Source organism: Salmo salar, chromosome 23 (assembly GCF_965601325.2).
Source record: "Salmo salar chromosome 23, fSalSal1, whole genome shotgun sequence".
In the NCBI taxonomy this organism is placed as follows: Eukaryota; Metazoa; Chordata; class Actinopteri; order Salmoniformes; family Salmonidae; genus Salmo; species Salmo salar.
This window is the reverse complement of record NC_138313.1, coordinates 48,430,223-48,452,373: the sequence shown is the minus strand read 5'-3', so window position 1 is coordinate 48,452,373 and position 22,151 is coordinate 48,430,223. Positions and strand designations below refer to the sequence as shown.

The following is a 22,151-nucleotide window of genomic DNA, read 5'->3' as shown; positions in this document are numbered from 1 at the left end:
CTCTCTGTGTCCCTGTCTCTCTTTGTGTCCCTCTCTCTCTTTGTGTCCCTCTCTCTTTGTGTCCCTCTCTCTCTTTGTGTCCCTCTCTCCCTCTCTCTGTGTCCCTCTCTCCCTCTCTCTGTGTCCCTCTCTCTCTGTGTCCCTCTCTCTCTCTGTGTCCCTCTCTCTCTCTCTCTCTCTGTCCCTCTCTGTCCCTCTCTCTCTCTCTCTGTCCCTCTCTCTCTCTCTCTGTCCCTCTCTCTCTTTGTCCCTCTCTCTCTCTCTCTGTCCCTCTCTCTGTTTCTGTCCCTCTCTCTGTTTCTGTCTGTCTCTGTCCCTCTCTGTCTCTGTCCCTCTCTCTGTCTTTGTCCTTCTTTGTCCCTCTCTCTCTTTGTCCCTCTCTCTCTTTGTCTCTCTTTGTCCCTCTCTCTCTTTGTCCCTCTCTCTCTTTGTCCCTCTCTCTCTTTGTCCCTCTCTCTGTTTCTGTCCCTCTCTCTGTTTCTGTCCCTCTCTCTGTCTCTGTCCCTCTCTCTGTCTATGTCCCTCTCTCTGTCCCTCTCTCTGCCTCTGTCTCTCTCTCTCTCTCTTTGTCCTTCTTTGTCCCTCTCTCTCTGTCCTTCTTTGTCCCTCTCTCGCTTTGTCCCTCTCTCTTTGTCCCTCTTTGTCCCTTTCTCTGTCTTTGTCCTTCTTTGTCCCTCTCTCTCTTTGTCCCTCTCTCTCTTTGTCCCTCTCTCTCTTTGTCCCTCTCTCTGTTTCTGTCCCTCTCTTTGTTTCTGTCCCTCTCTCTGTTTCTTTGTCCCTATCTCTTTGTCCCTCTCTCTCTTTGTCCCTCTCTCTCTTTGTCCCTCTCTCTGTTTCTGTCCCTCTCTCTGTTTCTGTCCCTCTCTCTGTTTCTGTCCCTCTCTCTGTCTCTGTCCCTCTATTTGTCCCTCTCTCTTTGTCCCTCTTTGTCCCTCTCGCTCTCTGTCTGTCTTTTTGACTCTCTCTCTGTGTCCCCCTCTCTCTCTGTGTCCCCCTCTCTCTCTCTGTGTCCCCCTCTCTCTCTCTGTGTCCCCCTCTCTCTCTCTGTGTCCCCCTCTCTCTCTCTGTGTCCCCCTCTCTCTCTGTGTCCCCCCCTCTGTCCCTCTCTCTCTTTGTCCCTCTTTGTCCCTCTCACTCTTTGTCCCTCTTTGTCCCTCTCTCTCTTTGTCCCTCTTTGTCCCTCTCTCTCTTTGTCCCTCTTTGGCCTTCTCTCTCTTTGTCCCTCTTTGTCCCTCTCTCTCTTTGTCTCTCTGTCTCCCCCCTCTCTCTGTGTCCCCCTCTCTCTCTCTGTGTCCCCCTCTCTCTCTCTGTGTCCCCCTCTCTCTCTCTGTGTCCACCCCTCTCTCTGTGTCCCCCCTCTCTCTGTGTCCCCCCTCTCTCTGTGTCCCCCCTCTCTCTGTGTCCCCCCTCTCTCTGTGTCCCCCCCTCTCTCTGTGTCCCCCCCTCTCTCTTTGTCCCTCTTTGTCCCTCTCTCTCTTTGTCCCTCTCTCTGTTTCTGTCCCTCTCTCTGTTTCTGTCCCTCTGTCCCTCTCTCTGTCCCTCCTTCTGCCTCTGTCCCTCTCTCTGTTTCTGTCCCTCTCTCTGTTTCTGTCCCTCTCTCTCTGTCCCTCTCGCTGTCCCTCTCTCTCTCTCTTTGTCCTTCTTTGTCCCTCTCTCTCTGTCCTTCTTTGTCCCTCTCTCTCTTTGTCCCTCTCTCTTTGTCCCTCTCTCTTTGTCTCTCTTTGTCCCTCTCTCTCTTTGTCCCTCTCTCTCTTTGTGTCCCTCTCTCTGTTTCTGTCCCTCTCTCTGTTTCTGTCCCTCTCTCTGTTCCTCTCTCTCTCTTTGTCCTCCTTTGTCCCTCTCTCTCTGTCCTTCTTTGTCCCTCTCTCCCTTTGTCCCTCTCTCTGTGTCCCTCTTTGTCCCTCTCTCTCTCTTTGTCTGTCTTTTTGCCTCTCTCTTTGTGTCCCCCTCTCTCTCTCTGTGTCCCCCCCTCTGTCCCTCTCTCTCTTTGTCCCTCTCTCTCTTTGTCCCTCTCTCTCTTTGTCCCTTTGTTCCTCTCTCTCTTTGTCCCTCTTTGTCCCCCTCTCTCTTTGTCCCTCTTTGTCCCCCTCTCTCTTTGTCCCCCTCTCTCTGTGTCCCCCTCTCTCTCTCTGTGTCCCCCTCTCTCTCTGTGTCCCCCCCTGTCCCTCTTTCTCTTTGTCTCTCTTTGTCCCTCTCTCTCTTTGTCCCTCTCTCTTTGTCCCTCTCTCTCTTTGTCCCTCTTTGTCCCTCTCTCTTTGTCCCTCTCTCTCTTTGTCCCTCTTTGTCACCCTCTCTCTTTGTGTCCCCCCTCTCTTTGTGTCCCCCCCTTTCTCTGTGTCCCCCCCTCTCTCTGTGTCCCCCCCTCTCTCTGTGTCCCCCCCTCACTCTGTGTCCCCCTCTCTCTCTGTGTCCCCCTCTCTCTCTGTGTCCCCCTCTCTCTCTGTGTCCCCCTCTCTCTCTGTGTCCCCCTCTCTCTCTGTGTCCCCCTCTCTCTCTGTGTCCCCCTCTCTCTCTGTGTCCCCCTTTCTCTCTGTGTCCCCCTCTCTCTCTGTGCCCCCCTCTCTCTCCCTCTGTCCCTCTTTCTCTGTGTGTCCCCCTCTCTCTCTCTGTTTCCCCCTCTCTCTCTGTGTCCCCCTCTCTCTCCCTCTGTCCCCCTCTCTCTCCCTCTGTCCCCCTCTCTCTCCCTCTGTCCCCCTCTCTCTCCCTCTGTCCCCCTCTCTCTCCCTCTGTCCCCCTCTCTCTCCCTATGTCCCTCTCTCTCTGTGTCCCCCTCTCTCTCTGTGTCTCCCTCTCTCTCTGTGTCCCCCTTTCTCTCTGTGTCCCCCTCTCTCTCTGTGTCCCCCTCTCTCTCTGTGTCCCCCTCTCTCTCTGTGTCCCCCTCTCTCTCTGTGTCCCCCTTTCTCTCTGTGTCCCCCTCTCTCTCTGTGTCCCCCTCTCTCTCTCTGTGTCCCCCTCTCTCTCTGTGCCCCCCTCTCTCTCCCTCTGTCCCTCTTTCTCTGTGTGTCCCCCTCTCTCTCTGTGTGTCCCCCTCTCTCTCTGTGTCCCTCTGTCCCCCTCTCTCTCCCTCTGTCCCCCTCTCTCTCCCTCTGTCCCCCTCTCTCTCCCTCTGTCCCCCTCTCTCTCCCTCTGTCCCCCTCTCTCTCCCTATGTCCCTCTCTCTCTGTGTGTCCCCCGTATCTCTCTGTGTGTCCCCCTCTCTCTCTGTGTGTCCCCCTCTCTCTCTGTGTGTCCCTCTGTCCCCCTCTCTCTCCCTCTGTCCCTCTCTCCCTGTGTGTGCCCCTCTCTCTCTGTGTGTCCCCCTCTCTCTCTGTGTGTCCCCCTCTCTCTCTGTGTGTCCCCCTCTCTCTCTGTGTGTGTCCCCCCCTCTCTCTGTGTGTCCCCCCTCTCTCTGTGTGTCCCCCTCTCTCTCTGTGTGTCCCCCTCTCTCTCTGTGTGTCCCCCTCTCTCTCTGTGTGTCCCCCTCTCTCTCTGTGTGTTGTCCCCCCTGTCTCTGTGTGTCCCCCCCTCTCTCTGTGTGTCCCCCCCTCTCTCTGTGTGTCCCCCCCTCTCTCTGTGTGTCCCCCCTCTCTCTGTGTGTCCCGCCATTCTCTCTGTGTCCCCCCCTCTCTCTGTGTGTCCCCCCCTCTCTCTGTGTGTCCCCCTCTCTCTCTGTGTCCCTCCCTCTCTCGCTGTCCCTTTCTGTCCCTCTCTCTCTCTCTGTCCCTCTCTCCCTCTCTGTCCCTCTCTCCCTCTCTGTCCCTCTCCCTCTTTGTCCCTCTTTGTCCCTCTCTCTCTTTGTCCCTCACTCTCTTTGTCCCTCTTTCTCCCTCTATTTCTTTGTCTCTCTGTGTCCCTTTCTCTCTGTCTCTCTCTCTCTCTCTCTCTGTCCCTTTCTCTCTGTCTCTCTCTCTCTCTCTCTCTTTGTCCCTTTCTCTCTCTCTCTCTCTCTGTCCCTCTCGCTCTCTCGCTCTGTCCCTCTGTGTCCTCCTCTCTCTGTGTACCCCTCTCTCTCTGTCCCTCTCTCTTTCCCTCTCGCTGTCCCTCTCTCTGTCCCTCTCTGTCCCTCTCTCTCTTTGTCCCTCTTTGTCCCTCTTTCTCTTTGTCCCTCTTTGTCCCCTTCTCTCTTTTTCCCTCTTTGTCCCTCTCTCTCTGTGTCCCTTTCTCTCTGTGTCCCTCTCTGTCTCTCTCTCTGTCCCTCTCTCTCTCTCTCTGTCCCTCTCTGTCCCTCTCTGTCTCTCTCTCTCTCTGTCCTTCTCTCTCTCTCTGTCCCTCTCTCTCTCTCTGTCCCTCTCTCTCTCTCTGTCCCTCTGTCTCTCTCTCTCTCTCTCTGTCCCTCTCTCTCTCGCTGTCCCTCTCTCTCTCTCTCTGTCCCTCTCTCTCTGTCCCTCTCTCTCTCTGTCCCTCTCTCTCTCTGTCCCTCTCCCTCTCTGTCCCTCTCTCTCTTTGTCCCTATTTGTCCCTCTCTCTCTGTGTCCCTCTCTTTTTCTCTCTCTCTCTCTCTGTCCCTTTCTCTCTCTCGCTCTCTCTCTGTCCCTCTCTGTCCCTTTCTCTCTCTCTCTCTGTCTCTCACTCTCTCTCTCTCTCTCTCTCTCTCCCTCTCTGTCCCTCTTTCTCTAGAGGTATCAGTCTCTCTCCAGTATCAGTGTATCTTCAGACTTACCCAGCATCGTTGTCCGTCCTCTTCAGTACTTTGGAGATGTGAGTAAGACTGTGTCTGAACTGAGAGAGAAACTAGAAGACTTCCTTAAAGGAGAATGGACCAAGATCTCCACTACAGGTGTGTTGAAAACAATAAGAACATCAACTTTAGACCATTGAAAGTTCCCTACAAGTCATATACATGTAGAATATGGTATGATGATAACATTCCCTCTCTCTGTCAATGTGTTTGTGTGTCTGTAGTGAATATAGTGGATGTTGTACTGCCTCCAGAGCCCAAGACCAGAGAACAGTTGTTACAATGTGAGTCTCTTTATTGTGAAGTAACTAACAGTCTCTTTTTACTGACACTCCTAACAATCCCTCTAGAAATATATAGCAATAGTAGATCTAATCAAAGACTGGGTATCTATCTGACTCCTCATATTTCTCTGATTTGATCTCTACTGTGCTCTAATCAAAGACAGGGTAGATACAGTATCTGACATAACTTATTGTTCTGACTCCCCTCATTGGTCTCTGCTCTGCTCTTCTCCCAGATTCCTGTCAGCTCACACTGGACCCAAACACAGCACAGACACTCCTCTCTCTGTCTGAAGGGAACAGAAAGGTGACCTATACAGACCAAGTCCAACCATATCCTGACCATCCAACTACTGTCAGGTTCTGTGTAGAGAGGGTCTGTCTGGACGCTGTTACTGGGAGGTGGAGTGGAGTGGGGACAGGGTTGAAACAGCAGTCTCATATAAAGACATCAGCAGAACGGAGAGAGGAACCGATGGTGTATTTGGATACAATAACAAGTCCTGGAGTTTACTGTGCTATAGAGGTGGTTATTGTTTCAGACACAATAATGTTGAGACTAAAGTATCAGGCCCTCAGTCCTCCAGAGTAGGAGTGTACCTGGATCACAAGGCAGGTACTCTGTCCTTCTACAGGGTCTCTGACACAATGACCCTCCTCCACAGAGTCCAGACCACATTCACTCAGCCCCTCAATCCTGGGTTTTGGCTCTATGTAGGAGGTACTGCTGAGCTGGTTAGACTGTAGTAGGGTCCACATAGATACTAGTCATGCTGGTGTAGTCTATAGCTGAGCTGGTTAAACTGTAGTAGGGTCCACATAGATACTAGTCATGCTGGTGTAGTCTATAGCTGAGCTGGTTAAACTGTAGTAGGGTCCACATAGATACTAGTCATGCTGGTGTAGTCTATAGCTGAGCTGGTTAAACTGTAGTAGGGTCCACATAGATACTAGTCATGCTGGTGGTGATGGTCCCCAGATGTGATGATTAATTCTTCTCTGTTTTATGTACAATGATTTAACTGATTTGATCTTCAGATGTTCTGAATTAAAATAAACATTCAATATATTCATATTTATTATAGTACAATGTTTTAATCTTGTACGTTTCCATGAATCATGATGTATGGTGTGGATGTATATTGGTTGTCATTCAGAACCATTGATATATTTTCTCAATTGGTCAAGTTTTCCGTAGTGGCATTAAACACATAGTAACTAAACTATATGGACTGGTTTCCTGGACATGGAACAGATAGTAACTAAACTATGTGGACTGGTTTCCTGGACATGGAACAGATAGTAACTAAACTATATGGACTGGTTTCCTGGACATGGAACAGATAGTAACTAAACTATATGGACTGGTTTCCTGGACATGGAACAGATAGTAACTAAACTATATGGACTGGTTTCCTGGACATGGAACAGATAGTAACTAAACTATATGGACTGGTTTCCTGGACATGGAACAGATTAAGTGTGAAAAAACAATGTTCAATGTAGATGTCCAGGAAACCGTCCCTAAATGTGTCATCTTTCATCCTCCCATACTGCTCAGTCCAGCAACATTAAACCTGTCCAGCAGGAGGTGCTATTGACCAAACAATAAAACCAGCAGATATCTTGACTTGCCACTCAGTATATCAGTAATGTTCAGAATAGTACTTTAATATCATTGGAGATTGATGGTCTTTTTAATCCACTATCCAGAGTCAGGAACAGATGAAGTTAGGTCTGCTACTGTTCAGTGATTAAATATGATTTATGGTGATGGGAAATAAAAAATACAACACTAAACTTCATCTAGTAATAGTTTTCCTTTGTATTTATTCCAAGGTGTGTCTTTAACTTGTAAATGGATTGTGTGGAGGTGAGCTAGTGGTGTGGGTGAATATTCCAGTTGTGTTTAGGCATCTTCATGTCTGACATCCCCCAGTTCTGTTCAGACCCATTGAACTGGGTCACATTCTAAATGGTGACTTGTATTGATAGTCCATACTGGACCTAACTGTGGTTAACCAGACTGGAGGGGTTCTGATCACATATTCCCTCATCTCCACAACTTTACCTGATGTTCTCTGTCTGTCTGTCTGTCTGTCTGTCTGTCTGTCTGTGTGCATTGAAAGCAGACAAACTCAATATAGTTTAATTCCTGTAGTTATCAGAACACATGGGGTGTGTAACAATTATCTCCTTTCTCTCTAAGTGTGAACTTGTCCACTTCCCTTCATGTATTCAAAGGAAATGACTGGTATATAAACTCCCTCTACCCCATGCCAACACCAATCCAATGATTTTACATTTGTGAGGAGTAGAGAAGGAAAGCTACACTTCAGGAGGAAGGAGAGATTATTGGGACGCCCCCATGGAGAGATGATAGAGGGATGTGAAAGAGGAGAGAGGTAATGGTTGTACTCTGCCATTGGGGGGATGATAGAGGGATGTGAAAGAGGAGAGAGGTAATGGTTGTACTCTCCAATGGAGATGATAGAGGGATGTGAAAGAGGAGAGAGGTAATGGTTGTACTCCCCCATGGAGAGATGATAGAGGGATGTGAAAGAGGAGAGAGGTAATGGTTGTACTCCCCCATGGAGAGATGATAGTTACATTCAAGGAATTATTATTGTATTAAAGTAAATCTCCCTCACTCCTATAAAAGTCATTGACGTGTTGGATGAGATAGGACCCTGCCTTCACCTGGGGATATTTGTTGGACCCATCACAACAGGTGATGAGGGCCTCAACGTCCATCTGCACAAAGAAAGCCAGGGACTGCAGTGTGCTCGAGTCTCCAGCAGGGGGCAGTAAAACCCTATGGACCTGAAAGGGAAAGTGAGGAGTAAAAATCAAAGGTGAATTTACATTGATGTTTCCACAGAGACCTGAGTCATATTCACTAGGCACCAAACTGAAGAAAATCACCTGAAACAGGGAGGTACTAACTGAGCAAGAAATTATTTTGATGTTTGTACTTTTAGGACTTTTCTATTGATTCCATTTCAATAATCTCAATCAACCACTGCTTATTAAGTATTCCAACATTATTTTAAATAGTAATTGAACGCAGGTCTGTTTCCACATGCAATAAGCCTGTAACGTCTTGTACCATCTCAGGTAAAGGTGTTTCAAATGGAAGGGCAAGTCTCACCACTGAGAGGAAACCATCACAGGTCCACCTCTGCATCAGGTCAGCTACGTTGATCAGTACTGTCCCAGGGATGCTGGGTGCAGAGATGAACTCCCCTGACCTGGTACCACCTATGGAGTTGTCATTTTAATATCAGTTTAACCCCATTACTGCTATAACACACATCAACCATGTTAATAGAATGAAATGGATCCAGGTTCCATTTATTCTACAATAGATTTCATCACAGGTCATTTGGTAAGTTTGTTAATATCTCCAAAGTGGTCTGAAATCAAGATGACTGCAGGTCTCAAAAACAAATTGAATTGTTTACCTGCAGGACACCCACTTGGTTCTGCAGGACCGAAGGATTCAGTGGTGTCTTGTTTACCTGCAGGGCACCCTCTTGGTTCAAGAAGACCAAGAGTCAACCCCAGTGACAAACCGAACTTACTCGATCAGGTCACATCTGACTAAAATAAACATCTGTCCAGGAGGAACTAGACTATAGCTGTTCTAAGTCGATTATCTTCCTGAGCAGAGTACAGACATTCATTTATTTTATTCTTATTTAACTAGGCAAGTCAGTTAAGAACAAATTCTTATTTACAATGACAGTCTAGGAACAGTGGGTTAACTGTCTTGTTCAGGAGCAGAACGACAGATTTTCATCTTGTCAGCTCGGGGATTCGATCGAGCAACCTTTTAGGTTACTGACCCAAGGCTCTAACCACTAGGCTACCTGCCACATCTACACTCTAACCACTAGGCTACCTGCCACATCTACACTCTAACCACTAGGCTACCTGCCACCCCTCAGGGGAATTGATCCACATCTGTGGCTGATACCTGACAGATAGAAAACAACTCATTCTAAAACTTTCAGATATTATGAACATTTGGCACATCATAATTTTAAACTTTTAAAATACATAGAATACATACATAGATACAATACATTGAGGGAAAAAAGTATTTGATCCCCTGCTGATTTTGTACGTTTGCCCACTGACAAAGAATTTATCGGTCTATAATTTTAATGGTAGGTTTATTTGAACAGTGAGAGACAGAATAACAACAAAAAAATCCTGAAAAACGCATGTAAAAAATCTTATGAATTGATTTGCATTTTAATGAGGGAAATAAGTATTTGACCCCTCTGCAAAACATGACTTAATACTTGGTGGCAAAACCCTTGTTGGCAATCACAGAGGTCAGACATTTCTTGTAGTTGGCCACCAGGTTTGCACACATCTCAGGAGGGATTTGTCCCACTCCTCTATGCAGATCTTCTCCAAGTCATTAACCTCTCTCGGGTATGTGGGATTGTCCCACCTAGTCAACAGCCAGTGGAATCGAGTGGCGCGAAATACAAAAACCTTAAAAATGCTATAACTTCAATTTCTCAAACATATGACTATTTTACACCATTTTAAAGACAAGACTCTCGTCAATCTAACCACATTGTCCGATTTCAAAAAGGCTTTACAGCGAAAGCAAAACATTAGATTATGTCAGGAGAGTACCCAGCCAGAAATAATCACACAGTCATTTTTCAAGCTAAAATATATGTCACAAAAACCAAAACCACAGCTAAATGCAGCACTAACCTTTGATGATCTTCATCAGATGACACGCCTAGGACATTATGTTATACAATACATGCATGTTTTGTTCAATCAAGTTCATATTTATATCAAAAAACAGCTTTTTACATTAGCATGTGACGTTCAGAACTAGCAAACACACCGAAAACTCTTGATAATCGTTTACAAAATACACAACAATTATTTAAAGAATTATAGATATAGATCTCCTTTATGCAATCGTGTGTCAGATTTTAAAATAGCTTTTCGGCAAAAGCACATTTTGCAATATTCTGAGTAGATAGCTCGGCCATCAAGGCTAGCTAAACAGACACTCGCCAACGTCGAGACTCAGTAAACTCAGAATTACTAGTAGAAAAATTGGATTGCCTTTGCTGTTCTTCATCAGAATGCACTCCCAGGACTTCTACTTCAACCACAAATGTTGTTTTGGTTCAAAATAATCCAAAGTTATGTTCAAATATCCTCCGTTTTGTTCGTGCGTTCAGGTCCCTATCCGAAGGGTGATGCGCGGACACATGTCGTGACAAACAAATTCTAAATATTCCATTACCGTACTTAGAAGCATGTCAAACGCTGTTTAAAATAAATTTTTATGCTATTTTTCTCGTAAAATAGCGATAATATTCCAAACGGGCAACGTTGTTTTCGTTCAAAGGCTGAAAGAGAAACATGGCCACTTCTCGGGGCCGCGCATCTCCTGTCTCTGAGCCACCAGCCTGACCACTCACAAACAGCGCCCCTGTACCTAGCCCAGAAACAGCAGAGATCTCATTCCACTTTCTGTCGCCTTCAGAGAGCCCATGGGAGCCTTAGAAATTGTCACGTTACAGCAGAGATCCTGTATTTTCGACAGAGATGCCACAGAAGCACAAGCAATGTTCAGAGAGGGCACTTCCTGTATGGAATCTTCTCAGGTTTTGGCCTGCCATATGAGTTCTGTTATACTCACAGACACCATTCAAACAGTTTTATAAACTTTAGATTGTTTTCTATCAAATGCATATTCTCGTTTCTGGAAAAGAGTAGTAACCAGTTTAAATCGGGTACGTTTTTTATCCGGCCGTGAAAATACTGCCCTTTACCCTAGAGAGGTTAAGGTTTCGAGGCTGACATTTGGCAACTCGAACCTTCAGCTCCCTCCACAGATTCTCTATGGGATTAAGGTCTGGAGACTGGCTAGGCCACTCCAGGACCTTAAAAACTTCTTACGACGGATTGACTTTGACAATAGCCAGTAAAAAATCAAGGCTTTACAGCCTTGATTTAAAAAAAAGGCTTTACAGTGAAAGCAAAACATTAGACTATGTTAGGACAGTACATATACAAAAATAACCACAGCCATTTTCCAAGCAAGGAGATGTGTCACAAAAAACAGAAAACTAGCTAAAACTATGCACTAAACTTTGACGATCTTCATCAGATGACACTCCTAGGACATCATGTTACACAATACATGCATTTTTTGTTCGATCAAGTTGATATTTATATCCAAAAACAGCCTTTTACATAGGCGCATGATGTTCAGATAATATTTTCCCTCCAATACTGTTGGTGAACCAGCACAACAATTTACAAAAATACTCATCATAAACGTTGATAAAATATTAAACTGTTATTCAAAGAATTATAGAGTAAACATCTCCTTTATGCAACCGCTGTGACAGATATCAAAAAGCTTCACGGGGAAAGCACACTTTGCAATAATCTGAGTACGGCGCTCAGAAAAATACACTAGGCAATACAGTTACCCGCCATTTTGGAGTCATCTAAAATCATAAATAGCATTAGAAATATTCACTTACCTTTGATGATATTCATCAGAAGGCACTTCCAGGAATCCCAGGTCCACAATAAATGTTTTTTTGTTCGATAAAGTCCATCATTTATGTCCAAATACCTCCTTGTTGTTTGCGCGTTCAGTAAGCTACTCCAAATGTGGGAAGCACGTGGAAAATTTCACGAAAAAAGTTAAAAAAAAGTTTTATTTACGTTCGTTCAAACATGTCAAACGTTGTAAAGCATCAATCTTTAGGGCCTTTTTAACGTACAACTTTTTTGAAAAACATTTTGGAACACAGCTACCTCCTCATGTGAATGCGCGCCAATGAACTCATGTCATTTTCTGGGTCACCAACTTCCCCACCTTCTTGTTCGCTCTCTGTTCACTGCAAAAGCCTGAAACAAGGTTCTAAAGACTGTTGACATCTAGTGGAAGCCTTAGGAAGTGCTAAATGAAACCTAAGTCACTGTGTGTTAGATAGGCAATGACTTGGAAAGATTCCACACATCAGATTTCCACTGCCTGGTTGGATTTTTCTCAGGTTTGTGCCTGCCATATGAGTTCTGTTATACTCACAGACATCATTCAAACAGTTTTAGAAACTTCAGAGTGTTTTCTATCCAAACCTACTAATAATATGCATATCCTAGCTTCTAGGTTTGAGTAGGAGGCAGTTTAATATGGGCACATATTTCATACGGAAGTGAAAATACTGCCCCCTACATGAAATAAGTTAATGTGCTTCTTCTTGAGCTACTCCTTTGTTGCCTTGGCCGTGTGTTTTGGGTCATTGTCATGCTGGAATACCCATCCACGACCCATTTTCAATGCCCTGGCTGAGGGAAGGAGGTTCTCACCCAATATTTGACGGTACATGGCATGCATCGTCCCTTTGGTGCAATGAAGTTGTCCTGTCCCCTTAGCAGAAAAACACCCCCAAAGCATAATGTTTCCACCTCCATGTTTGACGGTGGGGATGGTGTTCTTGGGGTCATAGGCAGCATTCCTCCTCCTCCAAACAGGGCGAGTTGAGTTGATACCAAAGAACTCCATTTTGGTCTCATCTGACCACAACACTTTCACCCAGTTGTGCTCTGAATCATTCAGATGTTCATTGGCAAACTTCAGACGGGCATGTATATGTGCTTTCTTGAGCAGGGGGACCTTGCAGGCACTGCAGGATTTCAGTCCTTCACGGCGTAGTGTGTTACCAATTGTTTTCTTGGTGACTATGGTCCCAGCTGCCTTGAGATCATTGACAAGATCCTCCTGTGTAGTTCTGGGCTGATTCCTCACCGTTCTCATGATCATTGCAACTCCACGAGGTGAGATCTTGCATGGAGCCCCAGGCCGAGGGAGATTGACAGTTCTTTTGTGTTTCTTCCATTTGCGAGTAATCTCAACAACTGTTGTCACCTTCTCACCAAGCTGCTTGGCGATGGTCTTGTAGCCCATTCCAGCCTTGTGTAGGTCTACAATCTTGTCCCTGACATCCTTGGAGAGCTCTTTGATCTTGGCCATGGTGGAGAGTTTGGAATCTGATTGATTGATTGCTTCTGTGGACAGGTGTCTTTTTTACAGGTAACAAGTTGAGATTAGGAGCACTCCCTTTAAGAGTGTGCTCCTAATCTCATCTCGTTACCTGTATAAAAGACACCTGGGAGCCAGAAATCTTTCTGATTAAATAGGGGGTCCAATACTTTGTTCGCTCATTAAAATGCAAATCAATTTATAACATTTTTGACATGCGTTTTTCTGGATTTTTTTCTGGTTATTCTGTCTCTCACTGTTGAAATAAACCTACCATTAAAATTATAGACTGATCATTTCTTTGTCAGTGGGCAAACGTACAAAATCAGCAGGGGATCAAATACTTTTTTTGCTCACTGTATAACACTTGTATGTTTTATGAATTTTTATTATGAGTATTTCTGTTTTTGAATTTGGCGCTCTGCAATTTCACAGGATGTTGGCCAGGTGTGCCTCTAGCGAAACGCCTTTCCCAAACAGGTTTAACTTGGGGATTTCCTTAACGACAAGCGTGAGGTTACAAATATAGGGGGGGAGCAATGATGTCAGCAGCTAGGTGTAGGAAGCAGGGGTCTAGTTCATCAGGGCCAGGGGATTTTTTTCTATCAATTTCTTTCAGGGCTTTACTCACTTCTGAAACAGAGAAGGATGAGAAGGAGAACCTGGTGAAGAGGTGCACAGGGGTGTCAGGGATGAGAAGGAGAACCTGGTGAAGGAGTGCACAGGGGTGTCAGGGATGAGAAGGAGAACCTGGTGAAGGAGTACACAGGGGTGTCAGGGATGAGAAGGAGAACCTGGTGAAGGAGTGCACAGGGGTGTCAGGTAAATTCATAGGGGGATAATTTAGACCTTTTGACCTTTTCACATAAACTGCCTGCGTCTAAAATTCTGATTCAAGGCTTTCAGAATGGAGGTTCTCTCAATTACTACCTGTGTGTCGAAAAACAATAGTTTGGGAAGCTGTGATTCTTCTTTTCACTCCAAACCTTTCACTACTTGTCAAAATGTGGAGGAATTATTTAAAAGATCTGAAGTAGATTTCAGGTAGTGGTCTGCTTTCACTTTTCGGATCATAGCCACACCCATATTTCGAAGACATTTAAAAGCCATCCAATCATCCGCCGAACCAGAACCCTCTTGCTTTAGCCCACATAGCATTTAGTTCCCTTATGATTTTAGTACGTTCCTCAGTAAACCAAGGGTTCTCTCTGCCCTTAATCCTGAATTTATTTAAAGGGGCCTATTGCATACATCCTGGAATGCACTGTGGAAGTAAGAAAAGGCTAATTCAACATCAGTAATTCATTCCATTCTATTCCATTCAATGCTAGATACATCATGTAAAAAACCTGGAATATCAAACAGCTTCTGGTTTCGTTTCGTAATGACACGTGGAGAATGCTAAGGAATTTGACCATCTCTCACACAGGCAATAGTACAGTGACCACTTATGTCATTTGCAAAAACACCAGAAGCATTAAAACGATGAGGAGTATTGGTTAAGATCAAATCAATCAAAGAGGATTTCAGAGGATCCTTTATATTCAACCCCGTTACACTGTTGACAATCTGAGTGAGATTATAGTTATTGCATAGAATTTAGAGTTGATCAGAGTTAGATGTTAACCAATCCTGATTCAGATCACCCATCAGGACAAACTCAGAGGTGACATGCTGTGATAACAATCTGAAAATACAATCCAGAGAGCCAACAGTAGCAGATGGTCTATAACAACAAGATACAACAATATTTAAACAGGAGCCAAGGTTTAGGTTCAAACACAGATATTCAAATTGCTGAGGTTTAGTAGAAGTCAGAATGACCGCTGAGAATTTGTGTTTTACGTATACAGCAACACCACCACCCTTGGATTTACCATCTGCAATAAAAACATTCTAACCATTTATGACAATATTTTTGTCTGTAATAGATTTTTTGAGCCAGGTTTCAGAAAACATAAATACATCAGGGTCTGCAGTTTTTATCCATATATCCACAAAATCAAGCTTCGGCAGAAGACTTCTTACATCCATATGCAGAAACTTCAGGCCACTTTGCCTACTTAATTGGGCAGGGGGAAGAATGTCAGGACCTGGGTCAGATTGCAGACAAAAGAAGCAGCAAGATAATGGCCAGTCTAGATCGGGGGTTACAACATGTGGATTTGCAGACAGCACTTGAAGGACAATCCATAGTCACCAGAGTCTTTAACACTACATATTACAGGAGATGTGTAAAGTCCAGAGACATGGATATGTACCAAGAAAACAGTCCTGACATGTAAGAGCAAGAGTGCCATTTCTCTCAAATTGTTTGAGAGAAATGTGCATAGATCTCACGTGCATTTACGGAGCAAGCGTGTGGTTTCTCCCAAAACTCGATGGAGAAATAGTAATATATTTCCTCATTCACAGAGCAAGCGTGTGGTTTCTCCGAAAACACCTACTCATTCAAAGGTTTTCCAAACTTTTGACTAGTACTTTATGTTAAAGATTGTCCACCCCAATAGCAAAGGTTCATACCTCTAAATACCATCTTATTAGATGGAGCCACTTCCCCCCATTAGTTTGGGATTCAGACCTGCAGTCATCTTGATTTCAGACCACTTTGGAGATATTAACAAACTTAGCAAGTGACCTGTGATGAAATCTATTGTAGAATAAATGGAACCTGGATCCATTTCATTCTATTATCATGGTTGATGTGTGTTATAGCAGTAATGGGGTTAAACTGATATTAAAATGACAACTCCATAGGTGGTACCAGGTCAGGGGAGTTCATCTCTGCTCCCAGCATCCCTGGGACAGTACTGATCAACATAGCTGACCTGATGCAGAGGTGGACCAGTGATGTTTTCCTCTCAGTGGTGAGACTTGCCCTTCCATTTGAAACACCTTTACCTGAGATGGTACAAGACGTTACAGGCTTATTGCATGTGGAAACAGACCTGCGTTCAATTACTATTTAAAATAATGTTGAATACTTAATAAGCAGTGGTTGATTGAGTTGGTTGGAATGGAACCAATAGAAACATCTTAAAAGTACAAACAAACCCCTCCCACCTGGAGGACTAAAGGATTCGTTAGAGAAAAATATTTAGCAACAGAAAACGAAAACATTTATTTTCTTAAGTTCAGTTAGTACCTCCCTGTTTCAGTTGATTTTCTTCAGTTTGGTGCCTAGTGAATATGACTCAGATCTCTGTGGAAACATCAATGTAAATTCACCTTTGATTTTTACTCCTCACTTTCCCTTTCAGGTCCATAGGGTTTTACTGCCCCCTGCTGGAGACTGGAGCACACTGCAGTCCCTGGCTTTCTTTGTGCAGCTGAAGGATGAGGTACTCATCACCTGTTGTGATGGGTCCAACAAATATCCCCAGGTGAAGGCAGGGTCCTATCTCATCCATCATTCCTTGAATGTAATTAGTTTGTGTATTGTAATTATGTTATTGAAACAGAATAAGTCATTAATGAGAGAATAAATAAGTCCAGTCCAACCATTACCTCTCTCCTCTTTCACATCCCTCTATCATCTCTCCATGGGGGAGTCCAACCATTACCTCTCTCCTCTTTCACATCCCTCTATCATCTCTCCATGGGGGAGTACAACCATTACCTCTCTCCTCTTTCACATCCCTCTATCATCTCTCCATGGGGGAGTCCAACCATTACCTCTCTCCTCTTTCACATCCCTCTATCATCTCTCCATGGGGGAGTACAACCATTACCTCTCTCCTCTTTCACATCCCTCTATCATCTCTCCATGGGGGAGTACAACCATTACCTCTCTCCTCTTTCACATCCCTCTATCATCTCTCCATGGGGGAGATCAACCATTACCTCTCTCCTCTTTCACATCCCTCTATCATCTCTCCATGGGGGAGTACAACCATTACCTCTCTCCTCTTTCACATCCCTCTATCATCTCTCCATGGGGGAGTACAACCATTACCTCTCTCCTCTTTCACATCCCTCTATCATCTCTCCATGGGGGAGTACAACCATTACCTCTCTCCTCTTTCACATCCCTCTATCATCTCTCCATGGGGGAGTACAACCATTACCTCTCTCCTCTTTCACGTCCCTCTATCATCTCTCCTTGGGGAGTCCAACCATTACCTCTCTCCTCTTTCACATCCCTCTATCATCTCTCCATGGGGGAGTACAACCATTACCTCTCTCCTCTTTCACATCCCTCTATCATCTCTCCATGGGGGAGTACAACCATTACCTCTCTCCTCTTTCACATCCCTCTATCATCTCTCCATGGGGGAGTACAACCATTACCTCTCGTCCTATTTCACATCCCTCTATCATCTCTCCATGGGGGCGTCCCAATAATCTTTCCTTCCTCCTGAAGTGTAGCTTTCCTTCTCTACTCCTCACAAATGTAAAAGCATTGGATTGGTGTTGGCATGGGGTAGAGGGAGTTTACATATACCAGTCATTTCCTTTAAATCCATGAAGGGAAGTGGACAAGTTCACACTTAGAAAGGAGATATAATTGGGACACACCCCATGTGAAGTGGACAAGTTAGTTATAGACTACCAATACAGATACTGTATGTAGAACCGTAGTAAAGCCCAGTATGGACTATCAATACAGATACTGTATGTAGAACCATAGTAAAGCCCAGTATGGACTATCAATACAGATACTGTATGTAGAACCATAGTAAAGCCCAGTATGGACTATCAATACAGATACTGTATGTAGAACCATAGTAAAGCCCAGTATGGACTATCAATACAGGTACTGTATGTAGAACCATAGTAAAGCCCAGTATGGACCATCAATACAGGTACTGTATGTAGAACCATAGTAAAGTCCAGTATGGACTATCAATACAGATACTGTATGTAGAACCATAGTAAAGCCCAGTATGGACTATCAATACAGGTACTGTATGTAGAACCATAGTAAAGCCCAGTATGGACCATCAATACAGGTACTGTATGTAGAACCATAGTAAAGTCCAGTATGGACTATCAATACAGATACTGTATGTAGAACCATAGTAAAGTCCAGTATGGACTATCAATACAGATACTGTATGTAGAACCATAGTAAAGTCCAGTATGGACTATCAATACAGATACTGTATGTAGAACCATAGTAAAGCCCAGTATGGACTATCAATACAGGTACTGTATGTAGAACCATAGTAAAGCCCAGTATAGACTATCAATACAGATACTGTATATAGAACCATAGTAAAGCCCAGTATAGACTATCAATACAAAGTGACCATTTAGAATGAGGCCCAGTTCAATGAGAGGAAGTCTTAACAGAACTGGGGGATGACAGACATGAAGTGGGAGGGTGGAGATCTAATATTTTTTGGTGCCAAACACTAAAGCATGATATTGTAATAAATCTACACCCTATTCCCTATGTAGAACACTACTTCAGACCTGGTCAGAAGCACCGTAGTGCACTACGTAGGGAATAGGGAACCATTTGGAACAGAGCCAGTAATTCCCCTGAACATCTTTCTCTTCCTCATCTGGTTTCTTGAACAGCCCTTCACTCCTCCCCTCTTCCTCCCATCCTCCCTTTTCATTCTATGCTATCAGCCACACCACTAGCTCACCTCCACACAATCCATTTACAAGTTAAAGACACACCTTGGAATAAATAACAAAGGAAAACTATTACTAGATGAAGTTTAGTGTTGTATTTTTTATTTCCCATCACCATAAATCATATTTAATCACTGAACAGTAGCAGACCTAACTTCATCTGTTCCTGACTCTGGATAGTGGATTAAAAAGACCATCAATCTCCAATGATATTAAAGTACTATTCTGAACATTACTGATATACTGAGTGGCAAGTCAAGATATCTGCTGGTTTTATTGTTTGGTCAATACCACCACCTGCTGGACAGGTTTAATGTTGCTGGACTGAGCAGTATGGGAGGATGAAAGATGACACATTTAGGGCCGGTTTCCTGGACATCTACATTGAACATGCTTTTTAGTCCAGGACTAGGATTAATCTGTGTCTGGGAAACCAGACCATATACTTTAGTAGAAAGTAAGAGATTCCAGCTTGTAGTGGGCTGACTAGTCCTGAATTGTCCTTTTGTTCCTGGACCATTTTCCATGCAGCTCCAGGTGACAGAGAACACATCAATTAGGGCCGAGCCTACAAGCTGATCAATGATACTGAGGAGAATTACATAGAGACAGAGAACCAACTGAGAAAACATATCAATGGTTCTGAATGACAACCAATATACATCAACACCATACATCATGATTCATGGAAATGTACAAGATTAAAACATTGTATTTAAATAGATATGAATACATTGAATTTTAATGTTTATTTTAATTCAGAACATCTGAAGATCAAATCAGTTAAATTATTGTACATAAAACAGAGTAGAATGAATCATCACATCTGGGGACCATCACCACCAGCATGACTAGTATCTATGTGGACCCTACTACAGTTTAACCAGCTCAGCTATAGACTACACCAGCATGACTAGTATCTATGTGGACCCTACTACAGTTTAACCAGCTCAGCTATAGACTACACCAGCATGACTAGTATCTATGTGGACCCTACTACAGTTTAACCAGCTCAGCTATAGACTACACCAGCATGACTAGTATCTATGTGGACCCTACTACAGTTTAACCAGCTCAGCTATAGACTACACCAGCATGACTAGTATCTATGTGGACCCTACTACAGTTTAACCAGCTCAGCTATAGACTACAGCAGCATGACTAGTATCTATGTGGACCATACTACAGTTTAACCAGCTCAGCTATAGACTACACCAGCATGACTAGTATCTATGTGGACCCTACTACAGTTTAACCAGCTCAGCTATAGACTACACCAGCATGACTAGTATCTATGTGGACCCTACTACAGTTTAACCAGCTCAGCTATAGACTACACCAGCATGACTAGTATCTATGTGGACCCTACTACAGTTTAACCAGCTCAGCTATAGACTACACCTGCATGACTAGTATCTATGTGGACCCTACTACAGTTTAACCAGCTCAGCTATAGACTACACCAGCATGACTAGTATCTATGTGGACCCTACTACAGTTTAACCAGCTCAGCTATAGACTACACCAGCATGACTAGTATCTATGTGGACCCTACTACAGTTTAACCAGCTCAGCTATAGACTACACCAGCATGACTAGTATCTATGTGCACCCTACTACAGTTTAACCAGCTCAGCTATAGACTACACCAGCATGACTAGTATCTATGTGGACCCTACTACAGTTTAACCAGCTCAGCTATAGACTACACCAGCATGACTAGTATCTATGTGGACCCTACTACAGTTTAACCAGCTCAGCTATAGACTACACCAGCATGACTAGTATCTATGTGGACCCTACTACAGTTTAACCAGCTCAGCTATAGACTACACCAGCATGACTAGTATCTATGTGGACCCTACTACAGTTTAACCAGCTCAGCTATAGACTACACCAGCATGACTAGTATCTATGTGGACCCTACTACAGTTTAACCAGCTCAGCTATAGACTACACCAGCATGACTAGTATCTATGTGGACCCTACTACAGTTTAACCAGCTCAGCTATAGACTACACCAGCATGACTAGTATCTATGTGGACCCTACTACAGTTTAACCAGCTCAGCTATAGACTACACCAGCATGACTAGTATCTATGTGGACCCTACTACAGTTTAACCAGCTCAGCTATAGACTACACCAGCATGACTAGTATCTATGTGGACCCTACTACAGTTTAACCAGCTCAGCTATAGACTACACCAGCATGACTAGTATCTATGTGGACCCTACTACAGTTTAACCAGCTCAGCTATAGACTACACCAGCATGACTAGTATCTATGTGGACCCTACTACAGTTTAACCAGATCAGCTATAGACTACACCAGCATGACTAGTATCTATGTGGACCCTACTACAGTTTAACCAGCTCAGCTATAGACTACACCAGCATGACTAGTATCTATGTGGACCCTACTACAGTTTAACCAGCTCAGCTATAGACTACACCAGCATGACTAGTATCTATGTGGACCCTACTACAGTTTAACCAGCTCAGCTATAGACTACACCAGCATGACTAGTATCTATGTGGACCCTACTACAGTTTAACCAGCTCAGCTATAGACTACACCAGCATGACTAGTATCTATGTGGACCCTACTACAGTTTAACCAGCTCAGCTATAGACTACACCAGCATGACTAGTATCTATGTGGACCCTACTACAGTTTAACCAGCTCAGCTATAGACTACACCAGCATGACTAGTATCTATGTGGACCCTACTACAGTTTAACCAGCTCAGCTATAGACTACACCAGCATGACTAGTATCTATGTGGACCCTACTACAGTTTAACCAGCTCAGCTATAGACTACACCAGCATGACTAGTATCTATGTGGACCCTACTACAGTTTAACCAGCTCAGCAGTACCATACAGAGATAAACCCAGGATAGAGGGGCTGAGTGAATGTGGTCTGGACTCTGTGGAGGAGGGTCATTGTGTCAGAGACACTGTAGAAGGACAGAGTACCTGCCTTGTGATCCAGGTACACTCCTACTCTGGAGGACTGAGGGCCTGATACTTTAGTCTCAACATTATTGTGTATGAAACAATAATCACCTCTAGAGCACTGTAAACTCCAGGACTTGTTATTGTTTCCAAATGCACTATCTGACCCTGTTCTGCTGATGTCTTTATATGAGACTGCTGTTTCAACCCTGTCCCTAGTCCACTCCACCTCCCAGTAACAGCGTCCAGACAGACCCTCTCTACACAGAACCTGGTACCAGTTGGTGAATCTGTCTGGATGGTCAGGATATGGTTGGACTTGGCGTGTATAGGTCACCTTTCTGTTCCCCTTAGACAGAGAGAGGTGTGTGCGTGCTGTGTTTGGGTCCAGTGTGAGCTGACAGGAATCTGGGAGAAGAGCAGAGCAGAGACCAATGAGGGGAGTCAGCACAATAAGTTAAGTCAGATACTGTATCTACCCTGTCTTTGATTAGAGCACAGCAGAGATCAAATCAGAGAAATATGAGGAGTCAGATAGATACCCAGTCTTTGATTAGATCTACTATTGCTATATATTTCTAGAGGGATTGTTAGGAGTGTCAGTAAAAAGAGA

General features: G+C 44.3%; 2 protein-coding genes across 6 annotated transcripts in view; one reads left to right on the top strand and one right to left on the bottom strand.

The window, feature by feature from the left end:
* The window catches only part of LOC123731781 (E3 ubiquitin-protein ligase TRIM47-like), a 43,037-nt gene extending 25,969 nt beyond the window's left edge, over nucleotides 1–17,068 (top strand). Inside the window, exons 4-6 of one of the 3 annotated variants that reach the window (XM_082968272.1) lie at nucleotides 4,597–4,756; nucleotides 4,882–4,941; nucleotides 5,178–6,741. In XM_082968272.1, coding sequence (XP_082824398.1) covers nucleotides 4,597–4,756; nucleotides 4,882–4,941; nucleotides 5,178–5,533 — 576 coding nt within the window. In that variant the 3' untranslated portion in view covers nucleotides 5,534–6,741. Of the gene's footprint in view, nucleotides 1–2,744; nucleotides 4,757–4,881; nucleotides 4,942–5,177; nucleotides 6,742–16,251 lie in introns of those variants that run through there. The other 2 variants (XR_014382386.1, XM_082968273.1) reach the window with 2 other exon arrangements.
* The window catches only part of LOC123729857 (E3 ubiquitin/ISG15 ligase TRIM25), a 65,369-nt gene that overhangs the window by 33,577 nt on the left and 9,641 nt on the right, over nucleotides 1–22,151 (bottom strand). For 2 of the 3 annotated variants that reach the window (XM_045706323.2, XM_082968270.1), the window contains one exon: nucleotides 21,328–21,946. The exons of the other annotated variant lie outside the window; for it this stretch is intronic. In XM_045706323.2, the coding sequence (XP_045562279.2) occupies nucleotides 21,450–21,946 (497 nt within the window). In that variant the 3' untranslated portion in view covers nucleotides 21,328–21,449. Of the gene's footprint in view, nucleotides 1–21,327; nucleotides 21,947–22,151 lie in introns of those variants that run through there. 3 annotated transcript variants of the gene reach the window in all.